General features: G+C 40.5%; 1 protein-coding gene across 1 annotated transcript in view; it reads left to right on the top strand.

Moving 5' to 3' along the window:
• trps1 (trichorhinophalangeal syndrome I) overlaps positions 1 to 13441 on the top strand; it is a 55906-nt gene extending 42465 nt beyond the window's left edge. Inside the window, exons 8-9 of the mRNA XM_070922153.1 lie at positions 7123 to 7245; positions 11465 to 13441. Of these exons, the coding sequence (XP_070778254.1) occupies positions 7123 to 7245; positions 11465 to 13069 (1728 nt within the window). The 3' untranslated portion in view covers positions 13070 to 13441. The remainder of the gene's footprint in view (positions 1 to 7122; positions 7246 to 11464) is intronic.
• Positions 13442 to 16200: the final 2759 nt, after the last annotated feature.

The raw sequence follows: 16200 nt of genomic DNA, 5'->3' as shown, positions 1-16200 counted from the left end.
CTTCTATTAAAAGCAACTTCTACAAAGTAAAAGAGACATTACAACTGACAGTCACCAATACAAGGTGCTGATGCAGAGTTTCAGGCCAGCAGGATAAGAGAAATTACCGTCGTCATCATTATCACAGTCTCCACCGCCGTCAACACCAATCAATGACAAGCCATCATCACTTTCTTCCTGCTTATACCATCATGTGGAGGCCTAAGGCAGGAGGGATGAAGGGGTCATTACACCTGATTGTGTTGGCAGAAGTGAAACTTACTCCCTTTTAGAGGTTTGGCTTGAATGGCCTTCTTATCTGAGTGATTTATGACAAGTTATTTATTTTTTCATACAGCGAGGTAACAGGTTTAAGTTGACCTTGACCTATTTCACATTGTACTCGGGGAGCGACAGTTGTTTGAAGAAAAAACTTTTCAGTTCTGAGCTTTGCCTCAAACAGTGCTGCATCATCATTGTACATGTAACGTATTTATTCACAGCTATAAACTCACCAGTGTTGTTACGGTAGATGACTACAAATCCAGCAGAACCCTCCGGCTCCTCTGCTGCTGCTCACTCTGCATAGCTAACATCTGAGGATGGATTTTATTCAGTGAGCCTTGCTCCTAAATACCAGTCTTGGTTTTTTAAACAGTCTCATATCATCACTGAGCTTTTTTTTGATACATTTGATTTTCTTTTAAGTTCTGTCAACTTAAAAGCGGGGAGATGCTACTGAATTTGCTGCGCCCATATGGTTGGGCTGGGAGTGTAAGGGCTGCTGGAGCAGACTGTTAGAGGAGAGCTGCAGGCTGTGTATGGAGGGGAGCTCGGAGCAGTCGCACACTGAGCTGAAGGTCATGCTCCGTGTGATCGGGCAGTAGGTGCTGTGTTCGGACACAGACTGGCCATTTTCCGTCCAGCAACAGTTTTCTCTCTGCCAAGTGTCTTTCAAGCTTTTCCCATTTGTTTCCGTGTCATATTGCAATTTTACTGCCACAGAAATTGTTGATAAATGGCTACAAGATTTGGTTGCTGATAGTGATATTCAACTTATTTATTGAGAATTCAGTGGGAGGACTCTGCATTCTCAGAAACAGCAGGTTTGTTTTGCTACAGTATGTTATCATTATCCTTTTTGTAAATGTCTGTTGATTCCTGAAGGGATAATTAGTCGTTTGGTTGCACCCCTTCATAGAGTTCAGGGCATATTTGGAAGTTTGCTGCTGTACTAGTTTCTCCCCGCCTCACTGGTAATGCCATCAGAGTAGATAATCAGCAGGAAATGCAGCCTCCGTTGCAGGTCACATTTGGACGGTGTCCATTTTTCCAACTGAAAAACAGAGCTGTTCTCTGCTTAAAATAAAGCAGAGAGGATCACAGATTGTTTGTAGGGAATCTTTGTCCTCCCTGCTGTCTTTAACAATCTTCAACTGGCCTGTTTAACTCTTTGAGTACCATTTGTACCTCTGCTTCTCAAACGGTGCTACACATTGGTATGTTGTTTTGTTCTTTTTTTTTGTTTCTTCTTGTTGAATAAGAATAAACTAGCAGAATAAATTCAGAGTCAGTTCAGCTTAAATTCATTCAACTCAAACCCAATTATTCTATTAGGAGAAGCAATTTAAATGCACACAGTAGTCTGAGAGTAAACCACACAGATGGACTCCTGCAGCCATATGCGTAACACGTACACAGACCTACACGAACACACACACACACACACACACACACACACACACAAATAGTTGATGGTTGGTAGCACCTATGGGGGGGATGTCTCTGTTAGATTGGTCCCAGATGCCTCTCAGTGTGTGTGTGTGTGTGTGTGTGCGTGCGTGCGTGTGTGCGTATTGGGAGGATTAATTTGGTGAATCTTTATCTGAAACTATCCCTGTGCACAGGTCCTTTTTTTTCGTGTGTGTGCATTAGAGAGGGAGCAAGAGACTGATCCAGTGTATAGGATATTGGACTTGGCAGTATGGAATTTAGTTAATTCCTCCAGCTAGTCTTCTAGCTTGATTAAATAATCGCTGATTTAATGCAAGTCAGTGCATGCATCAATGTAAGTGTGTGTCTCTGTCTGTCTGTCTGTGTGTGTGTGCGTTGAAAGCAGGGCTGACTTACTCTTTAAGTGAATTAAATGTGATTTCATTTTGAAAGACTTTGTTTAGAAAGCCCTCTTTTTAAATGGGGCGCCTCAGTCTATTTCTTTATCCTCTTTCTCGCATTCTCTCACTCTCTCTCTCCAGTTCCCTCTTTATGTATCTCTTTGTATTTTTCCACATGACCTATAAGGATAGCAGCACCTTGATATTTGAAATTTGTGTTTCGTTTTTTTTCACCATAGTGCGCAAAATGAAAAATCTGGGTGTTTTGTTGCAAAACAAGGTTTGCACCATTTGAAGATTGTGACCCTACTTGTAGAAAGTGACTGTTTTTCACAAATTCAAAGCAAACAGCATTACGAATCACTGGAATCACGAAATGCTGTCTTACTTGGTAAGTCCTTGACAACAACATATTTTAATAAGCTGGGAGATATGAATTCACTTTAATTTTATTTTAAAATGGGTGTAAAGTGTTTTGAAATACAGCAGCTCATGTGTAGGCCACCAGCCTGCCTCACCAAATTATTTCAAGTAGAGCTACACCACCAAGATCAAAGTTCAAAGATGCCACCGCACATTGGTTGCAGATGGAAGCTAAAATGCATTTCAGGGACTCAGTATTGCTACAGTGGATGCTTTATCTAATTCAGCCAGCTTTTCATAAAGATCTAAAAGACCATGCAGTGTAAACAGTTTGTATAACATCTGTAAATTTATGGCTTCAGGAGAAACTCAGAGTGGACTCAAAGCCACAGCTGAAGGGTTCAGCCACCGTGCGGTTACACCATATGTTTTGATGTTAAATAAAAATCTGAATCTTGAGAATGAAGTTATAATTTATTAGTACATTTTATGAGTAGAGTCACGAAAAAGTCACTGAGAAACAGCTCATAACTTTTGTTTGAATTTAAAGGATAGCAATCGCTGTAACCCATTTAATGGAAAGTTGGTGTAGCAGTGCAAACCCATAAAGTCCTTAAAAACAAAATTTAAATTGAGAGTATTGAAGGGAGGGATACATGACATGAGATGTAAAATGTAGCCTATTTTCCCAAACAAACAACAGTCAGGTCATGTAGCCTCTTTTATGCATTCTTGCATTAAATCTACTGCCACAAGGGGAAAAAAGGCTCTCTGTTAGAGCTGTTAGTGCATTAGAGCAGAGAGACTGACCACGCTGATTGTGAAAGTTATTAAACCAATAAATGTTGTTTTATGTGCAGCCTGCCACTGAGTAGATTGTACTCTTAATTTCTGCTGGCCTTTTCATGAGCATTATGAGAGTGATAAAATCTGCAAATATTGTCAACATGTCATTGTTTACACTGATCTTTTCATCAGGAGATGAAATGATCTTATTTCTTTTATCTACATATTTGAGACAGGAATAAGACAATTCCACATGAGTGTTTTTATTAATAAGATTCAAAATGGACACCTATAATAGCCTCAAAGAATAGCATCACTCAGAATAAGGCCCGGGGGTTAAAGAGCAGTGTTTACATTGGTTCCTTAAATACACTTCCTACTTAAGAAACTTTGTATCTAAACATCAACTTTAAAGTTTATTTGCTGGCATGGATTTGGCCTGATGAGGAGGAAGTTGATAAAGACTTTAATTTCCTGACTAATGAACATATTTGTCTTTGGGGTGTGTGTGTGTGTGTGTGTGTGTGTGCGCGCGCCTGCCTGCCTGCCTGCCTCTGCATGCATGCGCTGCACGTGCGTGCATGTCAGAGGGCGTTGTTGGTGGTGCTAATTGAACGGCATCATAGTCCGCAGATAAATAGATGTCATTAAGACCCTGAGCTCTAATTACCTGCAGCCCTCCTCTGCAGCCTAGGGGGAGGGGGATAGGCCAGGTATCAGTAATCAGTCAGAAAAACATGCACCGCTACACACACACGTGCTGTAGATACACACCAATACACCCAGCACACAAACATGGTTACAAAGTCAATCAAGAGATGTACTCACACTAAAACTTGCTACAGTGATAACAGTAAATATAGAACTGTGTGTGTGTGTGTTTGTGTGCATGTGCACATTTCCACACATGTCAAGCCAACCAGCTGATGATTGAAAAGGAAGTCAGGGATCATGAGCCAGATCTTGTGTGTGTGCACGAGTGCATTTTGGAAGGTGGTGGAGGCTATTTCTGCACTTTCCTGTGTAATTGACACTTGAACCTCTCTCTCACACACAGACACACATATGCAAACACACACACACACACACTGTGCTATCCTTTGGAGTAGACAAGATACCCCCAACACACACACGCACACTTCTTGGATTGAGGTCTCTCATCCAAATCATGCATGCCTTCATTAGCCAGTGGAAGCAAATATTTTCAGGTGTGTGTGCGTGCTTGCGTGTGTGTTGCAATGAGGGGCAGCTGTGGGGCCATATGTGAGTGATTTGGGCGCTCGGAGGGAAACTGAATTCTGATGACAGATGCAGTGTTTGGCTTGCAACACTACACACACACACACACACACACACACACACACACACACACACACACACACACACACACACAGAGGAAGTGTACATCAATCAATCACCTGGCTCTGTCTCTCTACATGTGGTGACCGTATGGTGTGTTCAACATACACCCACCAGCATGCACACACAGAGTCTCTGGCTCAGTTTGCCACTAAGAGGATTTTATCATGTAAAATGTACGTCTGTCTGATGTCAGATGGACGAAAACACATGTACCATAAAGACTCTGATATTAGCTCAGGTCTTTATTACATACAACATTATTGGAAACAGGATGTTTTATTATACACATATTGAGACTGAGGGACAAGGTTTTTCCAGTATAAATAAACACATCTATGGTGTTCCTTTGTATTAAATCTTTGAACAATGTAAAAGTCTGATTTTCTGGCCTGGTCCATACAGTATGAAGAATGTCATCGTAAATGTCTGTTTATGAGCTGAAATTACAGCAAGGAAACAAAAGAGCTATTAAACCTCTTTTCATTGGCAGTAGAATTTGATGTCTAATCCTTAAATACTGTCTGTTAAATCATTTCCTGATCTGTTGCTATTTTTATGGTCTTATAATTTACTTTTAAGTTTTTTTTAGAGGGACCTAACTTCCTTGTATATGTGCACAACACAGTAAATGAACCATGTTGGTTTTATTCCCTAACACCACTATGTAAGATTATCATTTGAACTGTGTATTTTCACAGTTGCAGTACTAATTATTTCTTACCAGAACTACACCAAACTGAAAAATGATATTCTTCAAATGTGTCTGCATTCAGTTCATGTATGTGCATGTCTGTGTGTGGTGTGTGTTCCCAGTGAACTATAAAGTGGTTAATTGTGCTGTGATCCTTGCAGTACATTAGATTGCAAAAATAAACTGCGCAGCGCTGTGCCCACTGGGCTCTCCTGCCTTTTGCTGGCAGCACGAAACAGATGCTCGGTGGAAATGCTGGTAGTGGCTCCATCTGTAGCTCTGAGACTACAGACAGCCTGATTGAAGTACAGCGCTCTTTTGTGAAAAGTTGAAATGTTTGTAACTTCTAGCACTGGGTGCTCTGAGCCCTAAAAAAAATGCTAAGCTCTCAGCACTGTCATGAACATAAAACAACAAGAAGCCAGCGCTGAAAGGAGAAGGTCCCAGTGGACACAAAGTCCATGATGGAGGGAGAGAGAGAGAAACAGATTGGGATAAGAGAGAAAACGAGAGAGGGAGTGAGGGGGAAAGATGGCAGACACACAAAACGGTATGCAATGGATTTCAGTAAGCCATACCCATAGGCACATACAGTAAGTAGACATTCACAAACACAACCACAGTGAGATCATCATTGAGGTGTGTTGATGCTACTGTAAACATCACAAAAAGACACAGAAATGCACATAACACACAAGTCAATGAAGAAAAAAATAATTATGCAGGTGTTTTCTTGACCATGTGGATATTTAAATCAGTAAAACACATTGAAAAAAATGTAAAACTAAAGTAAATTGAAATTTAGAAGCGGAGATGATAGAAGAGACAGGCTTGGAAAGATTAAAAGGAGAAAATTAAGATTGGATGAGCAACAATGCTGAGATTAAACTTGAAAAAGAGAGAGAGAAGGAAATGGTCGGATAGACAGGCAGATAGAGAGCGAAACAGACAGAGTCATGGTGGAGAAAGATGAGGTATGCTGTCCTCTCAGGGTCATACAGGTGGTGAATGGGGCCAGAGACTTAATGGGATGGAGAAACGTTGTGATTGGCTCATTACTGTGATGGAGCACGTCGCCTCGACAATTGGCCTTTTAACCCCCCCACCCTTCCTTGCACACACTACTTTTCTATGCACCACTGCTCCATGAACTGCAGAGGTGTGTGTGTGTGTGCGCGCATATGAGAACACACACACTAATACAGTAAAAGTCAAACACTTGCCTGTAAAGCACCTCCTGCAGTTCAGATAAACACTAAAACACTTTATGCTACAAGGTGGGCATAACTCAGCTCTTTCCACGTCCGTCGAGTAGTACTTGACAAAAGTACCGCAATATCTCGCATAGATACACAAGATCTCTCTCAGAGACGCGTACTCACTTATTTAAAGCGCACACAACTTATTCAGCTCAACTATATAATTTTCTTTTCATTGAAGTATATTTTGGTGTTTTTTTATTAACCTCGTTCAACGCAGAGAAAATCAGTATAGAGGAGAACAATGTTCTCAGTAGGATTTCCCATTAGGCATGATGAATGAGAGCACATCATCTCTCTGCCACCAAGCCAATCTGTTTTCTCTCTCTCTCTCTCTCTCTCTCTCTCTCTCTCTCTCTCTCTCTCTCTCTCTCTCTCTCTCTCAACCTTACTACCAAGTCATTGTTATTGAGAGGTGTGAAAATGAAAAAGGTATCAAAACTTAAGTCACCATTTTTTTTTGTCTTTTTTTCCCCCTTTCTTTTCTCTCTGCGACTTTTCACGTATCTTTTCTTTATCAATTTATACTTTGACTTCACTCTCTAATGTTGTCTTTCTCCATCCACAGCGGCGCAGAGGCAGTGGGGTCTTCTGCGCAAACTGTCTGACCACCAAGACATCATTGTGGCGGAAGAACGCTAATGGAGGCTACGTCTGCAACGCATGTGGTTTATACCAAAAACTACATTCGGTAAGTCGTACATGGACATGACTGCGTCTGCACCAGCTGAAGTTTGACCAACTCGAATAAACAAGGAGGGAGCTTTAAATTTCAAAAACACTTTAAATGTAGAGAAGCAGAAAGGAAAGTGAAAATGATACCTAAAATTGAGCTGAAACTCATGTGTGTCATTATACAAAAGTTAATTTGCAGCCCTGAACTCCCATCCACTCATAGGAGACCTACATATACTCAGTCATAAAGGTTGTACTGGATCAGGAACCCAGTACTTTACTCTGTTTTATAGACTCTGTGTTTTAGTACATCCACCGGGTGGTTTTGACCACTAATTATCATTCCTCCTGTCTGGCCGATTAGCATACGACGCAAATTAAATGGTGCATAGTGCAGTTAAATTCTTGTATATATTTGGTGAATCCCACTGTGAAAAAGTAATATTGTGGAAAAAGTATATTTGATTTGGTGTGTGCTGGGAGTTACAGACCATTTCAGCATTCACAGTAAGCCAGTTCCATAGAGTGAGAAATATGATGGAATGAATCAACTTTACCATCTAAGCCTGGAGAAAGTCTATGGAAATCCCAAATTTAATTAGACTGCATGAATTACAGATGAGATAAAGACCCAGCCTGGAATTTAGTTGACTTCAGAATATTGAGCTTTTTCACCTCAGATATGTTTTTATGGAGTTTAAGCTAATTTCACACTCCAATATACCTATTTAACTCAAGGGTTTACAAATATTACCAGTGTGAAACGAGCCTTCAGAGCTTCAACGTGTGTGTGTGTATATATATATATATATATATATATATATGTTCACATATTGGCTTTTTAAGCTCAGCTTGTAAAATCTCAAAGTGAACAAAGTCCTTCAGTGTAATAAATCACAGTGTTAATAATTGCATCAGTGGGTTGATCGTGTTACAACCCAGAGCACTATGTCGCAATTATCGAATGGAGCTTTAAAGACCTTTCAGAGGATGACAAGCTATCGCAGTTTACTCCTTCCTGCCCCTGCAGATGTCCCAAGTTCAACCCTTTCATCTCATCTGCAGCCCCAATCACGTTCCGACCCCCTCTACTCTTGACAATCTTCACGACAACCGTATTTTATATCCCATAATAAAAGTTTTATACGCTCTACACACATTATTAGAGAGGATAGCAGCTAGTAAAACACTTCAGAGTGAGAGAGGGTAAGGGAGAGTTATGAATAAAGAGGGAGGAAAAGGTAGACATAAAGGGAGGGGGAGAAAGGAAGGTAGAAAGGAAAACAAAGAGAGAGAGAAAAGGGAGGAAGACAAGGAAAAGAGGAGATTAAGCTAAAGAGTGAGGACAGATAATGAAGGGGGAGGATATGTATTAAGAGTGAGAGATGGGGGAGACGGAGAGATTAGACGAGAATGCAGAGGGGAGATCCAAGAAGAGAAGGAAAGAGATGAAAAGATAGATACATAGAGGGAGAATTGTGTGCACCCGCAGTAACTCAGCCCAGATATCAGACCAACCCTACATCTATAAAGGTGTACAACACTGCGGTTATCTTGCGGTTGCGGTTTGGGTGCATCACACAGGATTGTAGACACAGAAATGCTATAAATGATTACCATCTCGCTTTTTATGTACATATCCAATTAATTACGTTTATTAACATGCTGTCATCGCAAAATATACTGTTTAAATTAAATGAATTGGTTGGATTCCAGTGACCAGTGATCCATTTCCCATACTTATCAAACATCATGAAGTTACTCACCCCGCGACACCTTCATAAAAACTAAAGGTGAAGAGGAGGAGGACATTTAGAGGCAGACAGGGAGGAAGAGCAATGAGGGAAAGGCTTGAGCAAAACACAAGCAAGAGAATTCGAGAAACTTGTGTAACAATCACACACACAACAAATATACAGCAGAATGTTTTTTTTCAAAAATGTTGTAGTTATTTTCGCCACCACCCACAATTCTTCCTCTATTTCATTTGTGAATTGCGTTGTGGGTCAATAGCACACTCAAAAATCAAGTCTTTTTATATGTTTCCGATGTGAACAGATTACATCCGGCTTAGAATTAGAAAAATTGGACTGTTTCCACCATGGGGGTCGCTATTTCTTTGCCTTTTTTCCTCAGCTATCCTCTACCTGTATTTACTCCTTTCCCTTTTTTCTTTTCCTCTTGTTTCACGTCCCCTCCCTCTACCCCTTCCTCCTCCATTCACTATATATTACTCTTTCCCCCCTTCTCATTTATCTCACGCCTTCGCTCCTGTCTCCCCTCTACTCTTGTCTTTACCTTTTCTTCTCTTATTCTCCTCACTCCTCTTTAGCTAGAAACACAAAACCTGAGGACCATAAAAAAGAAGAAAAATCATTTTGTCAATGATGGACTTATAATATTGTTCCAGGTGTCTAAAATGTGTACAAGACAGCTGTCTGATTATCAACAGTGACTTTTCCCAGCTTGGCTGCTAAAGGAAGGCCCCTGTCCAAACTGTATGTGTATTAATAGATCATTGAATCTGAGCGTTGACCCTCCTGAGGATTTCTGGGGAGCTAGTTTGGTCACATAAGCATATTGGTAATTATCATTTCTTCATGTTAACAAGCAGAACATCCCTGGATTGGTGCTATGAATGACTGTTCTTCTCTTTAAATAGTTTCTATAGCTGCTCTACAATGACTGACGCTGTCTTTGCCCACGAATAAGCATGCTTTTACACACATACCTCAGCCAGATATAGGGCTGTCCACATATGTACACACATAACCATGAATACATACAAATACACAGAGAAATAAATTGCCCCAGCATAGCCATAACATAAAGGTTTATTGCTTTTTTTTTTTTCCTTTTCTTTAGATGGAAGCCTTTCTCTGCTTTTCATCCACTTCAAAACCTCTTTCATTCATCCATGTTCCTCTGTCATAATTTCTCAATATCTCTCTCTTCCTGCTTGGTCCTTCTCTATGCATCTTTTTTCCATCTGCCACGATATGTCAAAAGCCCGACATCACTTAGACACATGCAGACACAGCAGGGGATTTCTAGAGACATACAGGAGTTGCAAACAGACACACACATGTGCTCTTTGCTGTTCAAGAAATCTTTAGTGTGCAGAAAGCCTAATAAGTTCGACCTTCATGGCAGTTTAAATTTGAATAAACTGAAAGTGTTTTGATGCTAGAAAAGCTCCTCTTTACACCGGCTGAATTTGACTTTCAGTTAAAGCTGTATGGAGGTCACGATTTATTATGTGTATTTAGAGAGGAGGTTCAATGAAGTCAGTTCTTCAATAGTGAGAGGATGGCAAGTCATTAGTTTTGAACTGAAGTGTAGACACTTTAAACTGCACTGTTGATTTTACTTCCAGGAAAGAAAATATTTTGCTAATTTGTCTTGACCTGTTTTTGACTGTTTTGATTTTCTGACATATATTTGGGAATCACCAAGTACTTTATTAATCCCAGTGGGAAACTGAATATGTGAGGACTGGCTGAGGATGTTACTGAGTAGTTTTTATTCTTTGTAATTCTGCTTGACGATGGCCTTTTTAACCCAAAGACTGAGTTTTCCTCTGACTCTTAAAACTCTTTAAACTCTTTTCTGTAATTCGTTGCACTGCAGTGCTTTTATGTTTTTTTGATTGTGTAGTTTGATATACTTTTATTTGGAGAGATTACTTATTGATAGCTTGATGACATTAATGAAGGCATATTTTCTCATGTTTGTGAGGGATCTGTCAAACTAAAAGCCAGGTTTTCAGGGCAAATTCCACTTACATTAGATGTAGGTGCCCCCCCTTGTGGTAAGGGCAGAAACCACAGTCCTTAGGAGTCCATATGAATTGACTAAAAATTCGATCTACCATTGTAGGTTTTACTGAGAAGTATGGTGCAGCTTCCTTAGTATTGATGTACTTGTATATTTCACCAAATATCAAATGGCTTTATGTTCAAACAGGCCCTTTATTGGTCATAAGCTCAAATGAATATGTTGTATGGACTCAACTGTTACAATGAATTCAACATCATCACAGTCAAATAATGCTAGGCTATGCATGCTTGACATTACAAGTCAAGTCAGATAACCAACCTTAAACAAGTTATGGGAAAATCCAAATCAGTTGTGTTTACATGTTTAAACAGGAAAATGAATTATCACTACATTTATTACTAAATGTTTACTAATCTTTATTTAACATATTCTTCTTTGTTTCCTTTACCTCGTAGACACCCAGACCTCTGAACATCATAAAGCAGAACAACGGTGAACAAATTATCCGACGCCGAACCCGGAAACGCCTCAACCCCGATTCGCTGTCATCTGAAACCCCCGCCCCCAAGCAGCAACGCATCACCAGCGAGGAGCGCATAAATGGAGAGGAGTCAGACAGAAGCTGTGCATCAATCAAAAACCAGCAGCCTTCTCCACGTTCACGCTCACCCCGATCCACTCAAGCCTTCCTAGCCAATCAAACATTGGAAATCCACCGACGCATGCCTCCTCTTCTCCTCCCTTCACATGCCCCCTCCTCATTGGTAGCTGAGGGCAATGGGGGCATTAGTGAGGGAGGGATAACATCAAAAGTAGAGGGAGGTAAAGGAGGAGGGGGATCAGAAAGAGGCAGTCCCATTGAAAAGTACATGCGTCCATCCAAACCGTCTAGTTATTCGCCCCCTGGTTCACCCATTGAAAAGTATCAGTATCCCTTTTTCTCCTTACCCCTACCATTAACCCTCTCACCTGATTTGACCCCTGAGTCGGATTGGCTCAGGTTCTGGACCAAGTATAAGATGGCAGCCGCCTCTGGGGTTCCTGGTAGCATCAGTAATCTCAGCAGCCCTGGCAGCCTTGGAAATAATGCTCATTATCTTGGTGCAATGGTGACTCCAGTACAGCATCATCAGCAAAGCTACACGGTGCCTTACTGTGCTTCTCCTTACTCTCCTCTCCCACCTCCTCCAGCTCCTCCTCACTATCCTCCTCCTCCTCTTCATCCCCAGATTTCCTCACCATCATTAGAAAATGATGCTCCTTTGGATCTTGCAATAAGACAAAGAGATACAAGTGCTGCAAATGTGCACATGTCAACAAATGGGGCAGAGAGGAGAAGGCAAGAGTCACCAAGGTCGAGAGAGAACTGGAAAGGAGAGAAAGAGGAGGAGGAGGCAGATGAAGGAGGGAAACAGAGGGAGGAGATAGGAAAGGAGGAAAAGGATCATTTGGCAAAAAGTCGGTCAAGTGTTCCATCGAATCGCGTAATGGTAGAAGTGGCCACGCAGGATGACCTGACCAACCGCTGCATCCACTGTGGGATCTACTTCCTGGACGAGGTCATGTATGCCCTGCACATGAGTTGCCACGGCGACCAGGGACCATACCAATGCAGTTTTTGCCTCCACGTGTGTGCGGATCGCTATGATTTCACCACACACATACAGAGGGGCTTACACAGGTACACAGACAAAACGTCACAAAACAGGGGTCACAGGCAAGACGGCATAATCCAGAACATCACGGTGATGGCAGACCGCGAGTGTCATAACGCGACGCCGGAGGAAAAAGATGAAGGTGATCAAAGTGAGATCACAGATGAAAGCAATGATGTCATAGGAGTTTGTCATGACAACGAAGCAAAAGAAAATACAGGCGATGGTGCCAGTGACAATGAAACAGGAGTTGAAGAGGAGGTAAGAGGAGAGGATCGTGATGTAACAAAGCCGGAATTGGGAGACAAGATGGTGTCAGATAATAGTGACGACATCACAAAAACCACAGAGGTCACAACTGTTGCTGAATCTAAAAACTTGGATGAGAACACAGAGAGTAATTAATCTGATGCCTTTGACTCACACAAACCTTTAAGAACGCATTTTATTGGATGAATAAGCTGTATGCCTCCACGTTCCTGGGGGCTAGCTCATGTCAAAATGGGCCTATCCTGGGCACTAAATGGAACACATCCTTATGCTGGAAGCACTCGGCTGTCAAATGGTCAAAAATCTTTGTGGGATCCCCGCTGAAATGCTGCAGGGACAGTTTGGAGAAATAGCCTGAATCCTGTGTTGAGCTCTGTGGCAAGTATTCAACAACAGAGTCCTGGGATGCAGCTGAAATCACCTTAAATAAACAGCCACTTCATGTGCTTTCCCAATAGGAGGTTTGGAAACTCAACTGAACGTTGGACTGGTCTCATTTAGGATGAGTTTGAGGAGCTCAGCACTTGCACAGCCACCATACAGCAGAGCAAAAAAAAAAAAAAGAAGAAAAAATGCTAGAAGTAAAACACTTAAATTGAGCTGAACTGAGCGAAACTGAACCCAGAGCTGGTCCAAACTAGTCTGATGCATCATTCAAACTGTTTTATCTTGGTACAACCAGATCTGATCTGGTTAGAACTACTTTGTTCTGGTCCAGAGCATGTTTTTGACTGTTTCACGGCTCTGCAAATGGATCCAAAACCAAAACTTATCTTGACTCTTTGAAACTGGTCAGAGTTGAACCAGTTTGTGCTGGGCTGCAGTTCAGCTGGTGTTACCTTGGTACAAAAGGATCAGTTGGTTTCTTTCACTCATGCCCTGTTGTCTCTGAAACTGTCAATGCAAAATCACCACCGTTGCAAAGTGGCCCAGAATGGGAGACTAGTTGGGTTTGGATTTGACTTTTTGAACTGCTTGAAAAACCGGAGTAATTCCGGACCGAAGTGTTCTCTTCATCCATTTGGATCGAACCAAGTGACATTATTTTCTACCTTCCTCCGTGCCATGATACTAGCTATGTGCCTGGCTGCCTGCCTAATAGAACAACCATCTATTAACCTGCTTAACATTTATATTAATAATAATAATGGTAATAATAATTATGATGTTATAGTACAAAACATGCAATTTGCTACACTTTCCTATATGTTATTTTGTAAAGGCAAATAATGCTTTTTTTGCAGGAAATGGTACTATAAAAATTAGTCTATTTGAGTTTCTTTTTTGTTGTTTGTGTTCTTATGGAGACTTGTTACATTGATAACAGCCGTCTAACAGAAATGGTACAGCAAAAAGGGGGGGGGGGTTGTGTGTATGTGTGCATTTGTGTAATTGCGTTTATGTGTGTAAGGATCAAAGGATGTGTCCGTCCCCAAATGATAATGTAAAATAATGAAGGCTTGCGCTCGGTATTTCAGTCCTCAGGGGTCACACGTGTTGCACACCAACCCACCTTTTTCATAGCATGTGACACATCATTTTTACATGTTAAGTGGTCTAATGGTTTTAGCATGTTACATAATGTTCTCTTCCTTATATATGTTCTTATCATGTTCCTTATGTGTTAATAGGTCAAAATGGTCTTAATATGTAACATTTTTTTCTGTATGTCTTTCACATGTTTCATGATTTTATAGAGAGACTTAGGGAGATAAACCCTAAATTTTATCATAAGGATCAATTATTTGGATTAACTGTATAAACGTTTGCTCTGAAGTGCATCTACAGAGCATCTTGCCTACAGTGTTTCATTCAACCTGTCTCATATTTATGAGAGTTTGATAGGTTACCTCTATGTAGCATGTTAGCGTCTTATAAAATCTGCAAAATAAGTTGCCTTTTCTGGGAACTGTTATATGTTAGACCTAAACAATACTGAAAAAAACACAAGATGACATTGTAAAGTTACATTTTATAATTCAGTGAAGTAAAATTATCACGTTGCTTTCTACTCAAACTCACTCATCCCACTTTTCTACCATTCATTGCCCACTTTTGGGTTCTAAATCAGTCTTTTAAACACACTTAAGGAAAAGACCCACCTGATACCACAACTGAGTCTCTTTTTAAACCAAATTTTACAGTTTATCGTCATTGAGAGAGTCGGGGTCCTTGAGTGTCAGAATGGAGCAACACAGTGGCCATCTTGTTTATTTTTGTAAAGAGAGAATCACTTCTCCAGCCTTGCTGCCTTAGTTGCTAGAAAACAAACAAAAAAAATCACCAAGGGACTCCTTTGAAGGAAATAATAATAGGCCGAAAGAAAATAAAAGACAGGAAGGAAGAAAGAATGAGAAAAAAAGATATTTTTCTATGCTTAGCCAAAAGACGTGAATAAAAAATATTCCGCCTAGTGCCTGGTAACTTGTACAGTTTTTCTAATATTATGTTTGTCTGTCAAAATGTTATGTAAGTTGTGTCAGGCAGAAGTTGGGCAAACAGTTATCTGAGTCATCCGTTATGATACTTGATTTCTGCCTACCTGTCTGATTGGTCAGATACCTGTTCACACTCTGCATTTTCGGCCCATGAGAAAGACCCACACATGCTTTTTAAAAATGAAATTGGTTGCTATGCTAACTATCAATCACTAGTTAACCATCTTCCATTTTCTGCATGTATGTACACAACTTTGTAGAAATGTTGAGACATATGCCTCGGTAACCTTTGTGTGAAAGCTGTAATACCAAGAAGATTAAGTGTATTTGGCTTATTTGGAGATGGAAGCTGAATTATAGCTTGCAGTCTTGTCACCAGAGTGCTCATATCATGGTAAAGGTAAAGGCTGTCCTAAGGTGCTATTATTCTAAAGAGGAGTTAGTTAATACCAGGTTAATACATCTGGTATTTACGTAAAACCTTAAAGCATTTGTTTATTTGTTATACTCGGTATGTTGCTGCAATATAGATTTTCCAATCCTTTGAATAATTGATCATAAACCTTTTTCAGTTTTTGTTGAAATGCCCTTGGTTTATTGCATTTGCATCATGCCTTTACTCCTTTACAGTAAAAAAAAAAAAAGTCTAACCAGCACTGCACACAGTACTGAATATGTCACATTAAAACACTAAGAAACCTTTCAAACAACTGGTGCAACATATTCACATTGGAGTTGGAAGTCTGGCTCATCCCAGTCATTGCTGTTGAGAGACGACTTCTCACTGCTGCAGTCTATTTCTAACTATTCAGGATGGAACAAATTCAC

The sequence above is a fragment of the Enoplosus armatus genome, chromosome 16, assembly GCF_043641665.1.
Source record: "Enoplosus armatus isolate fEnoArm2 chromosome 16, fEnoArm2.hap1, whole genome shotgun sequence".
Classification (NCBI taxonomy): domain Eukaryota; kingdom Metazoa; phylum Chordata; class Actinopteri; order Centrarchiformes; family Enoplosidae; genus Enoplosus; species Enoplosus armatus.
The sequence above is the reverse complement of the archived record's forward strand: the minus strand, read 5'-3'. Positions and strand labels throughout refer to the sequence as shown.